The sequence below is a fragment of the Anarhichas minor genome, unplaced genomic scaffold (assembly GCF_050575085.1).
Source record: "Anarhichas minor isolate MPS153535 unplaced genomic scaffold, ASM5057508v1 ptg000067l, whole genome shotgun sequence".
Classification (NCBI taxonomy): domain Eukaryota; kingdom Metazoa; phylum Chordata; class Actinopteri; order Perciformes; family Anarhichadidae; genus Anarhichas; species Anarhichas minor.
The window spans coordinates 1,633,063-1,656,534 of record NW_027466513.1 but is presented as its reverse complement, the minus strand read 5'-3'; the positions used below and the strand labels follow the sequence as shown (position 1 = coordinate 1,656,534).

At 42.2% G+C, this 23,472-nt stretch overlaps 1 protein-coding gene across 1 annotated transcript in view; it reads right to left on the bottom strand.

The window, feature by feature from the left end:
- LOC142934284 (protein kinase C-binding protein NELL1-like) overlaps window positions 1–23,472 on the bottom strand; it is a 202,048-nt gene that overhangs the window by 50,493 nt on the left and 128,083 nt on the right. The window contains 1 exon segment of the mRNA XM_076078797.1: window positions 7,418–7,543. Within this exon segment, the coding sequence (XP_075934912.1) occupies window positions 7,418–7,543 (126 nt within the window).

Sequence of the window (23,472 nt, the reverse complement as noted above, 5' to 3'; positions counted from 1 at the left end):
GTTCAGTGTGCAAACCAATCGCATGAAGACAGACAAGCTGTTTTAAATACGGCACCTTAATAATGGGGATGGTTTTGAAGAGGCAGATTTGAGAGACTTTCTGCGAGACGTGTGAGCGAAGCATCTTTTGTAAAGAGAGCTTGTGTGCACCGACCATAATGTTGTGAGTGTGCTGCTGAGGCCCAGTCATCTGTGCTGGACCTTTAAAAGCTCTCTCTCCACACGAACCATTCCAAACAGTAAATACTGCAGCAGCACAACACACAACACATTATGTTTTTATAGCCTTTTTGTTTGATTCCTATTTATTCTTGTCTTTTGGTTTCCTGTTCTCCCATTACACATATTTCACTCAAACTGGATTGTCCATGTCAATTCACAGCGTGTGTCTTTTTTATGTCACAGAGAAACTAAACTGCAGTCGGTGTTCGTGTCATAAAAGTGACGGCTGCCGACATTTCTTTCCTCATATTTCATCTGTCTTCTGTTCTTTTTTTCAGCGCTCACAACCATTTTTTTTTTTTAAATTGTCTCAAAAACTTAATAAAAGTGACAAACTCTGTGTGTATTATGGGATCTATGAGTAAAACCAACACCTCATGATTCACTTTTACTTTGCATAAAACAATCCTAAAACATGTCCTCATCTCTTTAGCTTTCACGTCGTCTCATTCAATAATGTCAAACAGAACACTTCAGTAATGTGAAGTTTAATGACCAGTGACAAGCCCATAAAAAAAGAACAGAGCACGGCAGGATTTTTTCCGTCTATATTTTCTCTTTCTTTTTTTGTGCCAATGCAAAGTTGTCATTTTCCCTTTTAGCCTCGGCCTTGCTGCTCACCTTGACGTGGTGTGTGAACTCAGCAGAGATCTGTCCCCTGTCACGGGGGGGGGGGGGGGGGGGGAGATATCGATTGCCAGTCATAGCATTTAGCCTGGAGGACATGGATTTCAATAAGATTAGTTGGAGTACATTTCTGAATTTCCTCCAGTAATCCACCTGGAGTTCAAGAGGTGGAATTGAGAGTTGAGAGTTTTATTGTGACCCACCAGTCAATTTATTCCACTTTACACAGCTGCTTCTCAATACTACAGCATGCAAGCCATGTGTGTGCTGAGAAATAAGAATATTTCATTATTAAGATTTTATTAAGACAACGAGGGGCTTAAAGGGCTCCTTGTATAGGGCAGTGAAGACTTAGGGACCTTAATAAAGTCTGGGACCTTAATGTAGTCTGGGACCTTAATATAGTCTGCTGACTTTTTGTTTTTTTCTCCTTTAGGATGCAGATGTACTTCAATTCCCTTCATCACCTATTTTTATCCCCAGGAGATTATGCATTCAACCCGTGTGTTCATCTCTGGGTCAGTCAAACCATTGGACTCATCAGCCTAATATCTTTTTGTGCTCATTTATTACTGGAAGATGAAGGACCTCTCATGGTTGGAGTGACTCAAACCTTTTGAAAACATATTTTTAATGACTGTTTTACACCATCATTGACAGCTGACTCAAGTGTTCAACGACTGTTTCAGTTTGGGCTCTTTTCCGCTACGGATTAAGAATTGTTCCTCTCGCTAAGGTGAGACAATTGCATGTATCTATCTATGTATGTATGATGAACGTATGGATGTTAAACTATCGTTTAGCAAATGACAAGCTGAAGTGAGCCCTGACTACAACAGAGCACTTCCTCTCCTATCAGTAGGAAGAGAAGAGATGCTCAAAATGCTTGGAGCTGAGGGGAACTGGACAGTTGGATTGAAATAATGTGTGGGTTTGATATTATGCGCAAAGTACAGCATATATGATTTATTTTTGTAGGATATGGGTCATTTTGGAAGACACCTATAACGGGTATGGGGACTTGTACAGATGGAAAGGGTGGGTGGCACCAGAATTGGCTTGTTTTGTTATTCAAAATGGTAAATAGCCCACATTTATGTCACACTTTTATACCAAAGTGCTTTACAATATACCTACGCATCATAGCACACACATTTACAGGTAATGCGACATTATTCACAAGGATTAGCATAGTAAATAAGCACATTTTGCAGGAGAGGTGCCTCCAGAAGAGAATTATGGAGAGCTACTGAGGTGTTTCGAATGCACATGCTATTATAAATATTAAGCACTAAAGACTTGGCACTTTAAAGCACATGTGTTCCTCACTATGCTGCAAATATCTCCATTTACATGAGGAATTACTGCCACTCCTTTAGTGTCATTAGCTTGGTGTGCTTTATAGCATCCCGACCACCCAGGCCCTATCATCTTTGTGTAGCAGCAGCGGCACAGAGCCTGCAATGTAACGCAATTTATTTACTACCCAGTGAAATATACAGCTCAAGGCAATAAAGATGCTTAGGCTGCAATTCACATTAATGAAAGCATGTTTCATTAATGTGCTCTGTCAGTGAACATCCATCCCACAGCCACAGTGCATTATTATTCCACATGAATCCAGCCAGGAGAACAGGAAGACAATGCATCGCAGAAGAAGAGACAAAGCAGAGTAACATGAGGATAGACTGTACAGGCTGCCGAGGAGCAGGAAGAAACACTCCTTACATCAAAACCTTTACGGAGAAGCTAAATATAAACACCAGCTTCTCAGAGCCTATTACAAATGGATGAAAGTGAGGACTAAGGAAAACTTCTCTCTCTCCTTCCCAAACTGTGCTTGATGGGCTTGTTAAACTGGCTGGTGCCGAGCCAGTCTGACAGCCTGACCTCCATTTTTTGAGGAGTTAATGTATACAGGGGGGGTTGCCAAGGTTCCCAGGCTCGTCACACCTGAGCTCCACATTCATTACATGTATAATTGGAATTGGATTTGATTAAATTTTCATTTAACATATAATGTGTCTTCGGGGGGGATGCATCGTGTCCCAATGCTTGAATTCTGAAGAATATATGTCGCGACTGATGCATGAAATGAATGGCAGCTTCTTTTGGTCAGCTGTAAAGCAGAGTCTGAGCATATTGTCTATGAACGGCAGCTTGATAAGAAAATAAAAAACGTCAAGTATTGATCAGTAGAGTGCAGATGAGGATAGAAGAGAAACATCCATTAGAGGATCAAAGGCAGCAGCGTGTGATGTGGCTGCTGTTTGAATGGAGGATTAGCAAACACTGTAATCTGCTCAATTTGACCAAAATTACCAGAATTACCAAAGCTACCACCATGTGTTTATGTCAGTCAAAGAAATAATAAAGGAGCTGTGGGTGAACAGACTAATGATATTAATTAGAGCTTGATTTATGTGATCTTTGAATCAATAAAAGGTTATTTTAAAGTTATTTAAAGGTTTTTTTCTTGTTTACACAAAGTTAACTGGAGTTTGTCTTGTTTTAGTTCAGTTTTGTGAGAGCTGTAGTCGGCTTTTTTACTTCACTTAAAGTAAACAATGATAACTTAGAAATACAAATAAGAATGTATGAGGATTATAATACACTCATATCTATAATTATACAGTGCTATAAGTAGATTATAAGGCATTATAAGTATGTTTATAATTAAATACAGACATGGGTGTTCCAGGAAGTATTACTGTAATGTACTGAAACTTAATTTTGAATGTCTGCCAACAATCAGGGAATACCAATACTTTTGTGGAAGACTACTATCAGCCAATACTGGCCTGAGAATATGTTGTTGCAATGTTAACAGTTCTTACACTACGGTGTCTTTAGTCCACTGAGAGCATAAAAGCTGCAGCCTGGCAGTCAGTGAGCTCTTTACTCTATTAGAGAGTTTCAATGCCTTCACCCAGTGTGCAAAGCTACAGCTTCTACGAGATGAGGAATTCATTTTAAAAAATGGCTATAGTGCACTTTATCTCCAGGCCTGAGCTGAACCTGCTTTCGGAGTTTATTTAAAGGACGGAGCTGAGAGGAAGCAGCGACCTTTAACCTCTCATTGCAGCGGTTTAATCTCTAACTGCAAACCTTATCAGCGTCTGCTTAATGTAGAAAACAATTCCTTTAAAACCCAGAGATATTACGAGAAGCACACAGTGGGAGTCGGACAACCATTTCCACAATTACCTTTGGCAGACAACTATTATCCACCAACACATGAGGTCAGAGATCATTATGACCTTCCACGGGGGAAATTGCTTCTGTGATTCAGCTCGCTATTTACCATAAAGACTGAGGGTAAACACTGGGTCTAAGCTCAACACATATACAATAATAATAGACGTTTTATACTTGAATATAAATATTTATTTAAAAATACCTCTCTCTGAATATGCACCTAATAGCCGGTCAAGTTTTTCCAGTCCTCAAAACTCAACAGTGAGCTGATGTGGGCTGCCAGAAACACGGCTGTGACAGCTCTGTGGCGCTTTAAGAAAGGGGAGATACGGAACCTCACACTTACTGCCACCGCTCTTCTTCCCTCTGTCCGTCCACTGTCTCCCCAGAGCTGCTTAGCTGCTTCCATAGGGGTGAAATCAAGTGGAACCACAATTACCGTGCAGCCTCCTATATTGTTTACAGGGAGCTGTTCTCACAAAAGGACAGGCTCCCCTGCCAGCGAGGGGAGACAGAGAAAGATGAGGCTGAGAGTGCCCAATGCGAAAGGTGATACACGATGTGTCGTGTAAAAACTGCAATAGGTGACATTTTATTCCTCTGAGGAAGGAGCCGCGCAGATTGTAATATTGAGGGTAAATCCGTAGACCGTGTGGTGCCTACAGTGATGTGAGGTTTGTGGGTGGATGAAGCCAAGAGCGGTGGACTGTCCATGGAGACACACACACTGGCCTGAAGCTAAACGGCAGGAACAAACACATTGCACAAATACTGCAGTCAGTGATTGTCATCAAACACAAGTCTCCTGCAGTCCTTGTCTTAGCTCTGCTTGATTGCAACAGGTGGTGTGTTCTTTATATCTGACGGAGGAAACATACAAGATGTCACCGTACGGTCACTCCCCGCTGAGCAGAGGATGCATTGTGTATTCACATCAATACATTTTGACTTCAACGACTTTTCATGTGATTTTGAGACAGCAATGCTGACAGAAACCTATAAAATTGTGAAAATATCAGCCTACATTACCACATTATTATCAGATTATTACCCCATTAATGTCACCCTATTACCATTTTATTGTTAGCAGGTTACCATATTGGTACCCAATTATGATAACTAAATAGTTTTGCCTTGTTGGCATCTTTAAATTTTGATTGCGATGCCGCTTCAATCGTAAACCTGCTGTGCCTGCAGGATGCCAGCACTATGCATGTAGAGCAGACTGCTTCACAGACTGATAGTACAGTGGAAAGTTCAAAATAAACATGTAATAGCCTTTTCCATAAATGTGGTAATTTAAAAAAAAAAGTGTAAAAGCTACGATGCACAGCAGCCCATAAAACTGAAAGCTAAAAAATATTGCATCTCCCACCAACAAAGCAGTCCGGCAGTAAAAAACGTTGGAAAAATCCTTGAAACCTTTATGTCCAAATCAATCACAAGGGTATGAACAATCAACAACAGTCCAATTTTTTTTTTTTACTAGGCAGAAGAGGGTGGGTGTTAAAGGGGTATAACAGCATCAGGCAACTACAGTATTTGCCTAAGTGTATGGTACTGCCTATGGATAACTGAGGATTAGTAAGGCTTTCATTTCTTTATGGTATTCATTTGTTTCCTACCTGTTCGCAGCTCTACCAATTAATAGAATGATTAATAATAAAACCTCACACCCTATACAGAGCAGCTACTGGACTTCCCGAGTTAACTCTCTCCTCGCTAATGGCTTGATAGAACAAGAAACCGGAGGAACCAGAAACTGATTTCCACTGTGTCTGTGTGTGTCCTGCGTAATGCAGCGACAATATCTCGACCAGAAACCTCTCCAGATCCAGACACAACAAAGAATAACAATGCAGATTTCAGCACAACGCACCAATTACAGAAGCTAATGTCCAATCGCGTTAGTGTGCGCCAACTCCGTGTTACATTCATTCATGCAAGGGATCTGAAACCCTCGAGAAGAAGCTGGAGGACAAGCTGAAAGGGGGAGAAGGAGACAGAGAGAGGATTTATCTCTCCCAGCAGATGTAGAGCAGGCTCCTAGGGCTCCCAGTCAGCAGCCAGGACAGTTTACAAGCTGGAAAATAGATTGATTGTCTATGGATCCCTGTCCCTGTGTGGCTGCCAACTCTGAGCTAATTAAAGAACACTTCTCTGGAGAAACACTGAGCAGCAACCAAGCACATCCTATTCACCCTCGAGAAAACACGTTGCTCTGAGCTGCTGCCCAGGAAAAACACTGCACACCAGAACAGGTGTCGCCGCACTGTATATTGAGAAATAGCTTGAGCCGCGGAGATAAACTTCCACGGAACATTTGCATTGTGTTGTTAAAATGAGGTAAACATGTTGGTGAAATTGTTTCCATACTTTGCCCTGACATTCAGCTCTGAGAGTGTCAGGGATGTAGCGGAAGCAGGACATTTTAAACCTGAATATTTACTGCCGACAAGCCATTACAAAACTGAATGGCTGCAATCACCCGTTGTTGTTCGCGCACATACTGATTCTCCTAACCTTTGACAAGGCAGACGCTGAGGTATTCACCAATCGGTTTGCGTTAATTTTATTGCATGCTTTAATATCAGAAAACTAAAGATACAGTTTTGCAGTTGCAGCAACATGTGGCTGGCAGTTGACAGAAGTTACCATTTTTTAACACATCTAGGGGTAAAACTGACAAAGAGAGGAGGCAATGTACATATCAGAAAGATTGAGAAGATGGAAAGATGGAATATCTGTGTATAAGTGCAAGGTACTTTACTTGAGTATTACCATAGGTGTGACAACGCTGTTCTGATGATAAAAACACAGTTTAATTCCCTCCTTCTGCCATGACATGAGTCTACAGCCAGTATAGCGGTCTGTGAGGCTCTGCTATACTTAAACATAGTGGTGCTTTGAGCTAAATGCTAACTTGAGTAAACAATGGCTGAATTCGAATGCGCACCCTCCGAACTTGAGGACTAATGCTATGTTCACACTACAAGCGACAAAAGCAACACAATTCCTTGATTCAAGTGCTTGTTGACATAGTTATGTCCTTAGGTAGCGACGGGATCTAATGGCATTAATTCAGACCGAATGGAATCGGGTGAAACAAAAAATATATGATTAGCCGACGCTTTACTGATCATTGGAACGCTGAAAAAAGTTGAGACCAGCTCAAAATGATTGTGGTCATGTCTATACAGCGTACAATGAGTCAATGTAGTAAAAATGATTGAGGTCAGTATATTGTACGATAAGTCAATAACGTAATTATCGTGACAGGCCTAGTTGAAAGTGTGTGTGTATGAGTGTGCCATTATGTAATAAGATCATCTGATGAGTCAGTTATGATGTTGCACGCATGCAGACGTACCGGTGCAGGAGTATTCATCCACTCTGATGAAGCCAGGCAGACAGTCACAGCGATGGCTGCCGGGCAGGTTGACACACACCGTGTTGGACTGGCAGTAATGCATCTGGGTCGCACACTCATCAATATCTGAGGACAAACAGAGCAAATAGAGTGGATTAATAACTCCCTGACAGTTCTCCAAAGACACACTCAGGACACACAGAGTGATTCCTCGGGCGACTGATGAAGCTCACTGAACTGTTTCAACACTGTTACAAAAGCCTGGTGTCTGCGTGTCACCTTGTTGCTTACAGTTATTATTCTGAGTCTTTGTCATCCAAACATTGCCCTCACTCATCAATCACACGGATAAACAAGACTACTTTTTCAAAGGAGTGTTTGTCCCCCCCCATTAAATATATAAATTATAGTGTGCTGTTTTGTAAGAGCAATATGAAAGACTGGCAAAGGCAGATCCTTTGGTAGCCAAATAGTTACATCGCATGCCACATAACGCAAGGTTGCTGGTTCCATTCCAGCAGAGGATCTTTGTCTTGATCCTAGCTCTCTCCCCCAGTTTCCAGTCGGATGCTGCTCTATCAACTATCCAATAAAAGATCAAAAATTATAAAAATGAATAAATAAACAAAAGGAGTACCAGGCAGGATATGACAAGAAGCAAGGTAGAAAAAAGGAAACAAATGCAATATCAAAGAAAATGGGGAGATGAGCAGACAGAAAAGGAAACGAAAAGAAAGGAGAGGAGATTAGAGAAAATAAAACGTGATGAGAGTAAAGGAAGCCAGAATTACCGCCCCCCCCCCCCCCCCCGATCTTGAGATATTGGACAGATCTTCGTACGTACAGACAACTCGAAAACATAATGCCTCTGTTACGCGGCGGTCGCCGGCGGAGGCATTAAAAATGAAAGTAAACACACTGAGAAAGCTGATGGGATTAGGACATTGCATAAAACTGAAGAGCACAAAGGCCAGCGGGGGGAGCAGCATCTTTCCTGACGTCGATAATGTTCGGCTAATATGATACATTAGAGCCTCGCTCTTCATACACAGACTCTCTCTTCTCCTAATGTAGCTTGAAAGACATTGTATGAGCATTGAAACACAGAGCTCAGGGAGGCATTAGCTGAGCTGGATGACTGCTGATGAAATTGGATCGGAAACACACAAGGGAGGTGTTATGCAGAAGGGTCTAAATTTGTGTGTGTGTGTGTACAGCACAGAGTATTTATGTGGATGTGAGCAGCAGAGAACCAGTTTCCTGAGGCTAACAGGCATTTCCACCACTTAAGGGACTCTGTATGCTACACTTAAGGGAAGGAGAGAGTGAGGAGAGTATTTCCATATCCTCTCCTTGGATAAATACATTCCAGCTTTGAGGTTTTGAGCTCACACTCCCCCCCCCCCCCCCTACAACAGAATGAATTTGTATGAAGTATGTAATTGACTTACATGCAACACCCAGAGGTTTTTTCTCGGCAAATTTCATCCTTGGAGTGTACAGTAGGAGTGTTGAATTGCACAATCAAAGAGAGACGAATCGTGTATTCAGGCGAACAAAGCCTCGCCGGCCTTCAGCATAAAAAGCATTGATCTGCTACATCAAAAACAGGAAACTGATTCGAGTGCTTTGAGGCTGCAAAGCAGTACCTGAATCCAATTGGCATCGCGTTCTGAAGCACTACTCTGCCACGAATGCCCCTCATTTGATTACCCCTTATTAGGGCGAAAGTGTGGTTAAAGCCCGATGACGGCCGGCCTGTGATGTCGCAGATTCGTGGCCTCAATAATTCAAAGTCGAGAGAAAGTGGGAAAAGCGTCTACTGTCAAGTAGCCTGACGCGTGATGAGGCTTTCTGATCCCAGTCGGTCCGAGGTCCGGCATCCACTGCGTTTGTAACTGTGTGTGTTTGTGTGTCTGGATGTCTGCGTGCGTGTTCGCCCTATGCAGCCTCCACTGGGAGTGTCGTAGCAGGTGAGGTCTGCTGACAGAACTGGATCTGTCATTTCACACAGGGGGGAATTCATATTCCTGGATTTGCCGGTGTCTCTCTCTCTCTCTCTCTCTCTCTCTCTCTCTCTCTCTCCCTCCCTCCCTCCCTTCCTCCCCTCCCAGACCTCCTCCTCCCTCTGAGCTCAGTTTCTTCATCTCTGCTGCTTTATTCATGCTGTGATGTAGGTCAGGGCTGGGGAGAGGGACAGCTAAAAATAAGGCAGGATAGGACTCTCTGTGTGCATGTATGTGTGTGTGTATGTGTGTGTGTGTGTGTGTTCGCGCCAGCTCATCCCCTTGTGCGTATTTGTGTGTTTGGGAGAGACAAAGACTGTGTGTCTGGATGTTGAGTGTTTGGATGCTGTGAGGCAGAAAGAGAGAAGACTCTTCATACTATTTTATGTTTGTGAGAGTGTGTACGAGGTAGTGCATGTGCACACTAGTATCTGCATCCCGGCATACTATACAGAGGTTAATGGAAACAGCTTCCTATCCAACAGCAATATTGTGCCCTGCTAACAGAAACTCCTTTATTTTGTGTACTCTAATCAACCCACATTGTGTGCGTGTGTGTTTGTGTGTGCGTCCACAAATGTGGTCCAGGACCTCAGTCACTGCAGCCGATCAGTCTCTTTGAGCAGCTCATTTGTTGGTCCGTTTGAAGCCAAGTCTAAGAGGCTGCTGCCTCAGAATGAGAGAGATGGAAACAAAATTAAGAGATAAATACCTTTGTGAAGTATTCAAATTCTTCTCTCTTTTCTAAAGCGTGAAACTGCGGCGCTTGGCGAAGACAAGAAGGCGGGTGTATTTGCGTGCGAGTCTGTGCACCCCCATGCATGTTTCCTAAACGGTTTCCACTCATCAACTCAGAAAAGTGAATCAATTTTCTTTCCAGTTGTCAGTCTGTCTCTCACTCAGCTGGGTGTTTTCAAAAACTCTATCAGACTTCTGTGGAATTTAGTTTGAATTTTGAATGTTGTTTGGCAGCGGAACAATTGATTTGATTTTGGTGGCGACTCGAATCTCAGATATTCATCATTAGACACTGATCACTGCTAAACTAAGAGGGAAATAAGAAACTTTTGGGCAGAAACTTCTGATTCTAACTATTAAAAAGTTAAGTATATTTACAGAGTCAGAAATGATGTGCTTGGGAACAAAACACAATAGTGAGAAGCTCTGTAGTTTAATTCCATCCATTAAGGCGAGAGAGCATAGCGTCATTTTACAAAAACATTTATCCACTATAATCCGGACGATGTTAATGTATATGGAAGCACTACAAGAAGGCTGCCGTCCATATGACAACATCTGCATCGGAATATAAATCATGAACTCTACCAACCTTCCACCAATTCTGTTCAACGACGATAAACTTAACAAATTCTGCAAAGAAGGCAACAAGTACGAGCCAATCAGAGGCAGAAGTGGACGGGTCTTCGTGGAATGTGTATTGGGTAAAATCAATCAACTACCGTTAAAATCAGGCCCCAAAATCTGTCGTGAAAGAGGTCATTTGGCATGCAGATGAGTTCAACTTTTCCAAAATAACTCCATAACCATTGGTTAAGATATACTGGCCAATGGTGGTTGCGTGTCCCCTCTTGGAGTCAGAGGAGAAAAAGAACCACCGATGCAATTAATTAGAGAGCCCTTAGAGAGCAGCGGCTCTTATCGCCAACCGTGTCCTTCTGGAACACGCATACAGAGCAGGAAGTGCTCTGGTTGAGCAGATTGGAGCCTGCACAGGAACACGCTGCACGTCAGAGAGCAGCTCGTGGGTAGGACGACTGAATGATGGTGTGGTTCTGTTTCAGGAGAAGGAAGCAGTGTGAGCAAGGTGATTTAATCTTCCTGTCACTCCGCAACTCCAATGAGGGGCTGCCATTCACAGAGCTGCACACTGACAGACTTTCAGGAAGACACTCTGAAGACTGAAACTGTGACAGAGTCCTTCTGTCAGACAGAGAGGAACAGTTTACCTAGATGACAGTGTGTGTGTGTGTGTGTGTGTGTGTGTGTGTGCGTGTGTGCGTGTGTGTGTGTGTACTGGGTGTTCAGACGGGTATATTTACTGAAAAGATTAGAAAAGTATTCCTGAGTGCCCACTAACTGAAATAAATCCATATATCAGGCAGAAGAAGGCGGCGCAGTTTTTAACGGATAACTGCACAGCCGAGGACGTATTGTTGCAAGTGAAACCCGAAACGCAAACTTAATTTGCTTTGCGGAGGCAGAGAGATGTATATCACAGAAGACAGACTCAATCCACTGTAGCAGTCTCTGGTGTTTTACAATGAAACATCATCGACGTAGAGAATGAGTCTGCAGAGCGATCAAACGCAGAGCTCATCCAGGCAGTGTTACAAAGACACATGTAGCAAAATGTTGTCCTGCATCTGATGTTTACCTTCCTCCACCACGATATACATTATATAAAAACAAAATGACCTTTTTCACACATTGCATGCTTACTTACAGATACAGTAAAAGTGTACACTATGTGGCCCTTTGTCTTTAGGACCACTGCAGTCCCGTGGACCAAAGCCTGCTGTCAGAAAAACACCTTTTGATTAGCTAATGCTGTGTTCACACTACGAGCGACAAAGCAACAGTGTATAAGTCATTTTCGATGACATGAAGCAACAAATTGACACCCAACACTCCAAAAGAAGCTCAGTATAACATTTTAGGCTTGAACTTGGGACCAAGTTTTAACGTCAAAATGCTTTCCCTTTCTCCCTTGGACACAACAAGCTGTCCAACCAAAATAACAAAGTAGGTTGTGTTTCAGTGCATTCCAGACCGACCCATATTGTTTTCTGATCTAGCACCTCTATAGGAACCAACACTAACTGTTGGTAAGGATGATGTAATACCACTTTCCTTTTTGCTTCTGAGAGATGACAGTCAGTACATACGCCCCAAAGAGGTTGCCTGCTAGGAAAGAACAAAGGACCAATGCTTTTGTTTTTCTACAAAGGTACTGCCTCAAACATAGGTGCCACATTTTTATATTCCCAGGTACCTGAAACCTATGAGTCTAAAAACATCCCATAAGCACAAAATATGATGTCCATCAGTTTATTTGACAAAACAACCATTGCAACAACAACTGACCGAGTAAAGTTCATGCCAAAGGCTCAGCCTAAGATATGTACAGCCAGGCTACACACACACACACACACACCTACTCCGATTGAAGTTATTTAAACTTATAATATATTTTAAAGTTATAAAAAGCTTCCAAGCTTCCCCGTCAAGCAACACATTCTCCCTCCCTACTCTTCAAATACCAACACTTGGTCAGTTGACCTACTCTTTGAACTATATAGCTCAAGGTAATGGACGTGTCAGGGACAGCCTGTCAGTTTGCGCTTATTAAGGTTTTTTAAGGTTTTCCAGGCTTTGGAAAAGATAACAGTTCGGGTTAAAACAGATACGTTTGTTACGTAATGTAACTATGTTTATTACGTAACTTGTCTGTGTGGTGTTAAGTTCATAATACGAGATTGGAAGCATTTTGGTTGCCTCTCAACGGCCCTCAACATGGCGACTCATGAGACGGCGCCTCATAGCTAAAGGTGCTAACAGCTCGAACAGTTGTCAGAGCGAACAGTGGGACCCAAACAGTGGTCTCCTAGGTGAAAGTCAGTGTTTGTTTGACCCAACCATCCACCCCGACCTCTCTAAGTGGACTTTCTCTCTCTTCATACTACGCCAGTTGCTCTGACCGTTGATACTGAGGATGGGTTTACATTGGAGTTAACTGAAATCCTGGCCGTGTCTCATACAGACACTAAAGGGTGCCTCGCTGTGTTGGTATCAGAGGCCGAAGGCCACGGACCAAGCGACAGTATTTGACGAGTTGTGAGTGAGAACAGGTTTTGCCAACACATAAAGTCTTCTCCCCTCTGATTAGACAACGCAATCATAAAAACACATGTGGATTAAAGAGCTTAGTGAAATAAAAACTGTACTGGTTTAAGATGACAAAAAGCAAGTTTACAAGTTGCTCTCGGGAAACGTCGATAACTCGACAAACAGAACCTCCAGAAAAACTCTGCTCCAAAACACGTAGACAACACGCAAAACAATCTGCATTTTGTGTGTTTCGTCGACATCGGCCACATTTTGTGTCGACCAGATCTACTGTTTTGTACTTTGCCTTCCCCCCCAGGCAAAGCCAGCATGCATTACTATTCCATGAGCTGTATCAGGCTCACAAACACACGCACACCCTTGATTGACCCAGGACCCAGGACTGTGGGACGGGCACAGCAGCAGATGGTTGAATTTAGCTCTCACTGTGTCAGGTTGCTGCAACACACACACACACGAACACACAAACAAATGTGTCAGGAAGGTCATCTACATCGTATTATGCAAGTCCAGATTAAAGCTTGTTTCAGATTATTGGCCATATTCAACATATTCGGAACCAGTTGCTAGGCAACGGTGATGCCTCGCAGCGAACAACCTGACTGATGTCATTGACATCCCATCAGTCACCTTGTAATAGCTTGTGTAGCTAATAGGGAAAGAAACCAATAGGAAGCTAGTGGCTGTGGAGCTGCTATTATCCTGGCATGTGTTCGGTAACTACGTTAAATCAAAATCTTTCCAACTCACTGCACATCACGGAAAATGACGGAGGAAGACGAAGAGAGACAGGGCCGAGATGGAAAACACAAATACAAGAGGAAACTGGGGGGGAATCAAGGTAGACAGAGGGAACAAAATGTGAGACAGAAAATCTGAGCGATGAAGATGCAAAAAGAACCTGTGAGACATCAAAGTAGCAGCGTTGCACTTGTTGTGACTTAATCGATGACAGGCAGTAATCATTTGACAGGGGAGCCAATATTTGGGTATAAAACACAGCGTGGGAGCGTTTAATTAGCTTCATTATTTTTCCCATCCAAGAGACAGCTGCTACCTGTAGCGGATGGTAGCAAAATGCTTTTGTGTGACTGCAGGAGTAAATGTGGGTATCACGTTAAGGTCTAGTTTGATATCGATTTTTATTTTGAGTTTCAATTTGGAGGTGCTGGGTGTTAGGAGATTAATTCAGTTAGAGTTCATGTGGGAGGAAAAAGCAAGGACTACTTTTTACAATAAGAAGAAAAGTGAACTTCGTGGATTAGTAGTTTGGGATCCCGAGAGTAACTCATTGTAGTGATGTGCTGATAGTAGAGACGGATATTTCAACAGTTTTTTACTGGTGTAAAAAACGTGTGCTACATCCGCTTGAGATGAAAATTGTTGGGGATGATTCAAATCAATAAATTTTAATCGTTCAAACCCTAAATCTGCAGTTTGATTTTTGAACTACAACAAACACGGCAGCATATCCAACGTTAAAACACAATTTAATGCATCAAACTACAAAAAATCAGTTATACAGCTGCTGTGATCAATATGTGTTATGTTACCTATGGATCACAGCATTACTGTAATCTGAATGTAATGTAAAGGGATTGTTCGTGGTGATGACCCTTCACCTCTATGGAGTATTTTAACATCTTTTGGATCTCATCAACCAGCTGTCAGCAAATAAAAAATATACTAAAAAAAAAAAGAGTGTGAATGTTTGACTTGCACTCACCGGGTGGTCAAAAGCACAACTTCAATTGAATGCTAATGTTGTTACATAATATGTCACTGTGTTTCAAGCCTGTTAAAGAAAATCAATTACTGCAGGTTTAAGCTTCAATGTGTTTCATTAAAATAATCTTGACACATTTGTTTCCTCTTGTTGCTTTTGGGAGACGTCAACACACATTTGAAATTTCCTTTGATGGTGCGAAAGTCGGAGACATTTTCAGTTCATGTCTGTGAGACACCGGCAAAGCCTCTAAAATGTGATTCTCGTGGGAAAAAACACCACCTTTGACACTTTTGTGAATCTGCTGCTTTCACACTTTAGCTCCTTCTTGGGTGACAAAGTTGAACTAGTCGAGACGGCTGTGGACAGAATGTACGATTTTATCAAACTATGTTTTATTATTTTCATTTATCATTTCATTATTTGCAGAAAAAAGTAGAATCTAATAAAATCCCTGTCAAATTATATAATATGTTTCATTGTCTGAAAAGATATTCAATTGAAAAAACTTCCAACAACTGTAATTTCACTGACATTATCCACGATTAGTTACTTACATCAGGTCAACAAGCCCAGTATGTTTAGGTTTTGCTTAAAGCTAGCTTTAGAGACTCCCATTTTTAATTGAGTCTGTAAATATTTTTACATGCCCCCCGCTGCTGCTGTGCCCCATGCCCCCCGCTGCTGCTGTGCCCCGTTCTCCTGAAAGGTAGATGTGTCAGCGTGGGGCCCAGCGGGAGGAACAGCAAAGTGACAGTGAAGCAGCTGAGGAGAAGGCTGGAAGAAGCACCTTTCACACACACACAGTGAGTTATTTGTCCCTGAGCCGGCGACTATTAGGAAGGCATCGGCAGCAGATGGTCTGCAACAGCTCTCATTGTCTGCGGATGCGGCAAAAGGGAGCGGGACGTGCCCTGTTTCGACCCCGGCCCGGAGACACCACCGCCACGTCCTGCGTCAGTGTCCCAGTCAACCTCTTCGCCGTAATTAAGGCCAGCCCCTCTGGTTCCCTCTGACAGCAGAGAGCAGCTGGAGGACGGAGGCGGAGGAGGAGGAGAGGTCAAATCCTCCAGGCCAACGGCGGTTTGGCGACTCTCATGTGCTCAAACACGCACACATGTACATATACGTCCACCCCTCAGGTCATCTGAACACACGTTTGTATTAATGTACTTGTGGGAGACTTCACTGAATATGTTCCTGGATGGTGCTGTGACGACACCATCTGTGCTCCGTAAATCAATGTTCTGGTAGCAAGCACAATGCATACAGTTCAGAAACATATTTCCCTTTTTTTTAAACGTATTAAATTGCTTATGTTCCATGGTGTCATTGTAGCACGACCGTACTTCTTCAGTAAATGTTTGTCTCAGCCTCAGTGTGTTTTACAGGGCGTAGTAGTTTTTTTGTCCTCTATGCTCGTCTTGTATCTGTTTTATTGGCTACTTTAACGTTTCACTGAATTTAGCCCAGCGTTGACCTCCACATCGTTTGGCCTGCAAATCATCAAATCTGTACTTATTGGGTAGCACATTTATAGTCTTGTTGATTTATGGTGACAGTCCCTGAAAACATGAAATAAAAAAGTAAACGCTAAGTGGAAGGTTTTGTAATGTCTGGCCAAAGTCGTGTAAATTCGACTTCAATGTACTTCCACACTCAGTGAGGAACTAATGTAGTGAAGGAATTATCTTCAACCCTAATCCTATTCCCTAAAACTATATATATATTTATGTGTGTGTGTGTGTGTGTGTGTGTGTCTGTGTGTAAAGTTGTATATACACATATAGAATTGATTGAAATCGGTTAGGAAATGAAAAAGAAATTATAGTGCTTTTTAACCCCCCAAAAAAGACAGCTGCCCTGTTTACTTGTTTGTTTACAGGCCAGTCTGTCCAATATGGCTGCAGTGTTAACATAGAGCAGCAATGGGCCGAAGCAGTCAATGCAATGTCTGTGTGTGCCGGCTGCTCTGTGTGCTCTCTGCTCAGTTCTATACACACAGGTGCCATTCTCATGTTTTGTTTCTCACTCACAATTCTTGATTGTTGAATATGTGCGCGAGGTCTTATTTAATATCTGTGCGTGGGAAAGAATAGAATTTGCTCGTGAGCATGTTTTATTGCGCTCGCGACATATGACATAAATCTGGCGTCGTAAAACGTTGAGTCGTACTTGAATTTGAAAATATAAAACCAGACCAAAAAAAAAGCAACAACTGCAACGCTGATCTGACAAATAAGACCATCTCCTGTCCCCTGCTTCAAACACACGTTCACTCGACATCGCAGGTCTTCTTTTAAGACAAGACGTTGACAACTAACTTTGGAAATACATCAGTCACGCAAGAGGCGCAACATCTGTGTCTGACACCATCCACACGTCGTCGTCGTCGTCGTCGTCGTCTGCTCTGCCAGCTGTAAGACAGCCCATTTCCAAAACTACAGAGCGAAAGATGCATCATAATCAGTCGTGGGAAGTCGGTGCATCGGAATCCACCAGGTGACCCGTGTGTGTGAACAACATGTTGTTCGACAGATGCAGACAGTCGCATCAAAGAGCTCAGTCCATCATAACTGCTCATTATGTTAGACATGGTGTGTTTTTTTCAAGATGAAGGCTGATTGAATTTACAATTTTACCGTACCTTATTTTATCTGTCATATCTCACATGCTGTATTACCGCTGACTGAAATTGATTTAGCGTTCTATAGATTTGACTGTGATATCTCCAGTTTCAATAGATTTAACTTGATGGGGTTCAGGAGCCAATGAACAACAAGTGAATTATATTAAACTGATATGTATCAAGATGCAAATCAATATGAGAGCTCCTTTAATAGATTTTTTTGTCTAATAAAAACAACGTTTCTCGAGGTGTTTCTTAATAAATGCATTCCGTTCTGTTGATTTCTTAGATAGCCTACAATCACCTTTTATGGTTTTGCCTAATAAGTTTTGGAGGAAACACAATTACTACCTAGATTATGTTCATTGGCAATATTCCTCCGAGGCTATGAAGTGCTACATCCTCCTATCAGACACAAGTTGTTCGGAGGTGGATGGAGTGGGTGGTGGGTTTACAAAGGGAAAGACCTGGACATTGGAGACCTCGGTCCAGCATGTGATTTGGTTTAGCTAAGAAAAATACACGTGTACGGCGATAGGTAAAGATGTGACTTTTTCAGTAAATAACCAAGATGATGATCTTTCCCTCAACTAGAAATGAGCAATCCTGTCTCTTGCAAAAGTATGTTTTTATTCAACTAAACTGCATTTTTATTTATATTTAGAGTGGAAAGTATTAGGGTCGCAGTTTTTTAAACAGGTGATTAACAATGTAAATTTAAAACAAAACAAGAACAAAACTACTTGGTAAAGTTTTGTAAAACATCATGGTTTGACTTAAAATAACTATCTTTTTTAAGTTATGGACTTAATTAAAATAAGTGAAAGTTGACTTTTACAGGACATGAACAGCAGTATCCTGGGTGAAAGTCCTGTGTGAGCCACCCTTGACCTTTACCTCCTTTCAATGTTGGTTTAACCTTTATTGGCAATAGACAATTTTTCAACTTCCCCCCCATAATTTCCAAATTTGCAAAGAAAACCAGACCATAAGTGAAAAAGCAAGAATTATATTCTAATATATATATATATATATATGTATATCATTGTCTTAATTGTATACTGCCATTTTAACCAAGTAGCTTTTGTACGTAAACCCAATTAAAACCTTAACCATAGCAGTGGCTATTAAACTCTAGCATCTTCTTCTGAAAAAACATCCACTTAAATATAAAAACCTAATCTCTCTCTAGTCTGTCATACACTTTGTCCTGCTCTGCAGCGCCTCATTCTCTGAATACACTGAAGTGAATACGTTTCTTTCTTTTATATAATCGTCACTCACTTCAACATTCATTGCATTTTACAATGTTATTTAGTGTCCCTTGTGATCCATCCCGAAGTAGCTGTCTTGTCCTTGTTTCCTTGAAGAGAGTTAAAACTCCACCACCTCAGATCCAACTGTCGTTTCACACGCAGTCACTCTGAAAAAGCAAGCCGCTGCGTTTTTGAAAGGATTTCATGAACTGTCATGTTACTGTGTCTCCACTCTGCCGGGTGTAAAAGTCTCATTTTAACCTTCACAAGACTCTTTATCATTATGCAAATTCTTTCCCGTTTCCTTATTGCAGTTATTTTACTCATCAATACACCTTGTTATGTTGTCACCGCTTGACTTTGGTCTTTTGTGTGTGGAAGAATCTTATTACAATATTCTCTTGAATGAATGTGAGTGATGATGGAGGGGCGGGTGTTCAGGAAGCTTTCCAATATTTGCTTTATGGATGATACCAGCAGTTTTGCATGGTGCAGCACTCTTCTGACAAATGGTGTGTACATTTAGTTTGGGGGGGGGGGGGGGGGGGGAAATAGACTTTAACACTCAAGAGACAAAAAAAATGAAGGTGGATTTCTTCTCCCAAATTCCCAGTGGTATTACTGCTCATTGGCACTGCGTTCTGTGTCCAAATGGTGTAACACCACTGCTCATGTGTCACCTTATTCTACAAGACCTGCGAGGCCCAGCGAACTCTTCTAGCTAGTTGAATATATCTTAGCATTTTGATGGTAAAACTTATGTACTTTGACCAAAATGTACATGCTTGGATGTGAATACAAAAGGAACACCATTGGGAAGCTACAGAATTATATAAAGACCTCAAATAAAAAATAATAATGAATGTTCCCTTTAACTCCGACTACAAATTACATGCGACGGAATGTTCGCTGTGATTGATTAGCGTTCCGATACAACCTGTAATTAAGGCCAAGAAGGCAACCTTAAAACGTATCACGTTTTACAAAAGCAGTGTTGTCAACTGGGCAACACAACTAATGAGCGAAAGCATCAATGTCGGCTTTTAATTAAAAGAAATTGGTATGCGACAGCTAGAAATTAATACCAACTGTGCAACTAATTTCAGTACAACAGTAACTACCCCTTCTTACCTTCAGCATTACATTTCTTATTAACTTCTCTCTATGAATCTCCAGTATCTCTTATATCCAGTGTGTATCTCCAGTATCTCTTATTCTCTCTGCCTTGGCTCATCTGCGCGTGTCCTTCCACCGGCCATCGTCTATCTACCTGCACCGAGCTCGTCCTCCTACCCTTCCCCGCCTGCGCTGATGCTATCAGCCGCTGATTCACTTTTGCCGCCTCAACTCTTATAATTGATACAGAATCTTGATGCCCCGAGCAGCTGACATTCAATGCAGTCTGAAGGACAGCTTGGGAAATGAGGAGCATATAATGGAATACGCCGCCAGCGCAAACAGAGAGAAGAGCCACTTGTAATGTGATCTGCTCCAGCGCTTAAATATCAAGTGCAATTAAATGCCAGTGACGGCGGGATGGAGACGGACTGCATGTGTGTCTAGAAACAAGTTTGCTCTCAATGGGCAGTGACGTCCTTTACATGGTCAGCTTTCATTTACTGTGTGGGAGTGAAACAACGGGTCTGCAGTCTACTGGCAGTGAGAAGACAAGTCACGCTCGATTTTGTGAAATGAGGACAAACTCGGAAAGCAAGGGACATTTTGCGGACACAAACCTTGGTCCAACCTTGGGCTGTCTTTAGTCGTGGCTGAATTGAAGGTTCCACTGTAAACTTCCAAAGTAGAAAACTGACCCACTGTCCACATATGTAATAGATCAGTCATTCCAAAAGACTCATTCATTGTTAAAAGTAAAATAATAATCTACTAAAGTTGAATTACTATCAATAAACAGTGTGTTAATGATGGTTACTACTAAGTGTTACCTCTGGATTTTGAATAGACTACTGTATAACACTCAATTATACTCAATTGTGTGGTACCTCACTTTATTTATTTGTTAATAGGAATATTATTTTAAACATTTGCTGAACCCGAAGCAAAAAACGTGTAAATCTATCCACCTCTGTGAGGCACTAACGGTAAATATAAAGGTATAATCAGGGTTCAGGAGACTGAGATGCAATGCTCAAGTCTTTGATGATATTGTGAATTGTTATATTCATTGTTGTCCCTGCTTTTGGTCTGTAGCTCGTTTCTCTGACTCTATGGCTGTAAACTCGTTGTTTTAGCTGCTCCTGTCCTTTCCTGTCCTCTGTCCTCAGCCCCAGCACTGAACTCTTGTCGCCCCCGATGGGAGGGGGTTGTCTCTGGGCTGGGCAGGGCAGGGCGATACGGGGAGGGTGCACTCAGCCGAGCAGACACCAGGTCAGCTTTTTCCCTCATCTTTTTTTCATGTTCCACATGTTGTACACTGTAGGACTTTACCTGTGAGCGGGAGAGTGGTGGGGAAGTGTATGAAATAATGTGTGTGTGTGTGTGTGTGTGTGTGTGTGTGTGTGTGTGTGTGCGCACAAGTCTGTGTGTTTGTATGTGTGAGACCTTTCCACAAGGGCACCAAGCTCAGGGGGGCAGACAGAGATTAATGATAGGACTTGACGACTCTCTTTCAATATTAAGGAAAGGAAGTTATGTTGGTGTATGGACAGCAGGGGGGAAGAAAGAGTGAGAGGGACACAGGGAGAGAGAGAGACAGGCGAGAGAGAGAGAGAAATTTCCTTCGGTCGTTCCCAAGATATTGCGTTCACGAGAACGGGACATCGTGCTAACGAACGGATGGACAAACAACCCGAAAACATAACATAATTGTGCTGCAAATACAGGAATGCCCCAAGTCATAAAGAACAAAACGGAAATTTCTGGGGGACACTGAACACTGACAAATACCTCAACTGCTTGTCAATGATGTCTTTATGCCTCGATAGTGTTGTCAAAGTGGTAAATGTGTTTTGTAATTTGTTATGTCGCTGTCATTTACTTGTGCTTAAGTTGCAGTTTGTTAAAATCCCCCAGCCATGTCATCTTCTTTTTTTCAGCCATACTCTCTGCTATCTAAAACATCTATGCGGTTCAGCCCGTCACGGTGCATTCACGGGTCTTGACAAATTTCAGTTTTTCGTATGTCTGGAATCCAGACGTTCTAATTAGATTCCCTCTAGAGATTGATCTAATGTCTTCAGCCACACTCCTGAATGACAGGAGTAACTGAACAAGATGTTTATCAATGCGCAGCACAGCTAGAGAGAAGGTGTATCACATCAGGCTGTGAAGAAAAAATCATATAAATGATTCCTTTGGGCCAAATACCCTGCAGGTAAAACACAAGCTGTTAAATTAAAAACTTCCCCATGACACCGGTATCTCTTCCCCAAGACGTGCTTGATCAGAGGAGGAGTGGGACAGCGATATGACATCCATCACCACAAACCTGCCAAACGCTCCTAATCACAGCCACTGTTGCTTGTCAGAATAAAGACTTACACTTTAAATGACTAAAGTCTCCGGTATCCCCTCAAGCAACCCGTTTCTTCACACACTTTCCTCCATCCTTCAGCGACTGCTACCAGGATACATTCACTTCAACTTTAATCAAATGACAACTATACATTGAACTCCAACATTGAAGTATATGTAGCGCTCCCACGTATTGACGAAAGTGCTGTGATGGAAAATAAAAATGACACTGCAGGCGCTTTTTGACATTGGAATTTCAGTCACTTTAAAAAGAATCAGACCAAGAAACAACATCGACGTCCACCTAAATGAGGTGGTCTGATATGGATTCCAGTTTAACTGTGGTGCCGTCCAAGTGCATTCAGAGGGTAATCAGTATCACCACCGGAAAACCAAATCGTTCATCATCATTAAAGTTTCTTGAATTGTTTTCAAAGACAGCAGGGGACCAAATGCCTTACACAACAGCTGCAGTGCTAACAACGCGTCTCTGTGCTGGGAGGGAGCCCATTATGCGGTCCAAATTGGGGGTCGTGCTCCCTTCGGTTGTAATCACGTGGGTCCAACTGGTCGTACGTTTTTTTTCCCCGCTTACATCAATCTGGGTGGCAATTTAGTTGCTGGGCGACGGAGGTAAACAGCTGCATTTACTCACACAGCAACTTGGCGCAGCGTGCTTGGGATTTAACAATAGTGAGGCTCTTAAAGCACATCAGTGAGGTCACACAAGTGGGAAAAATGCTTAGAATGTTAAAGCCCAGCAATGTTCAGCACCTGCTAAACAAAACTATTGAACAGAATGAACAACATACCGATGATTATGCTATTCTGAGAATATAGTTGCTATGGGGATTCATTCTGTCTGAACTCAGGTTGGCGTTACAGGAGAGGGTCATGGACGTTTAACAGGATTCTTCTGAAGAGCTTGAATGTGCTTTAATGGCAATCAGCCCCATTTCATTTCGCAGTGAGTTGTGTGCAAATGGCATCGTGGAAAGGCTGTGGGATCACAGAAATCAATAGGGTCAGCCTCTGGAGACCATGAATAAAACAATACAGCAATTGCTTCATTGATTCCTTGGTGAAAAGCGCCCTCT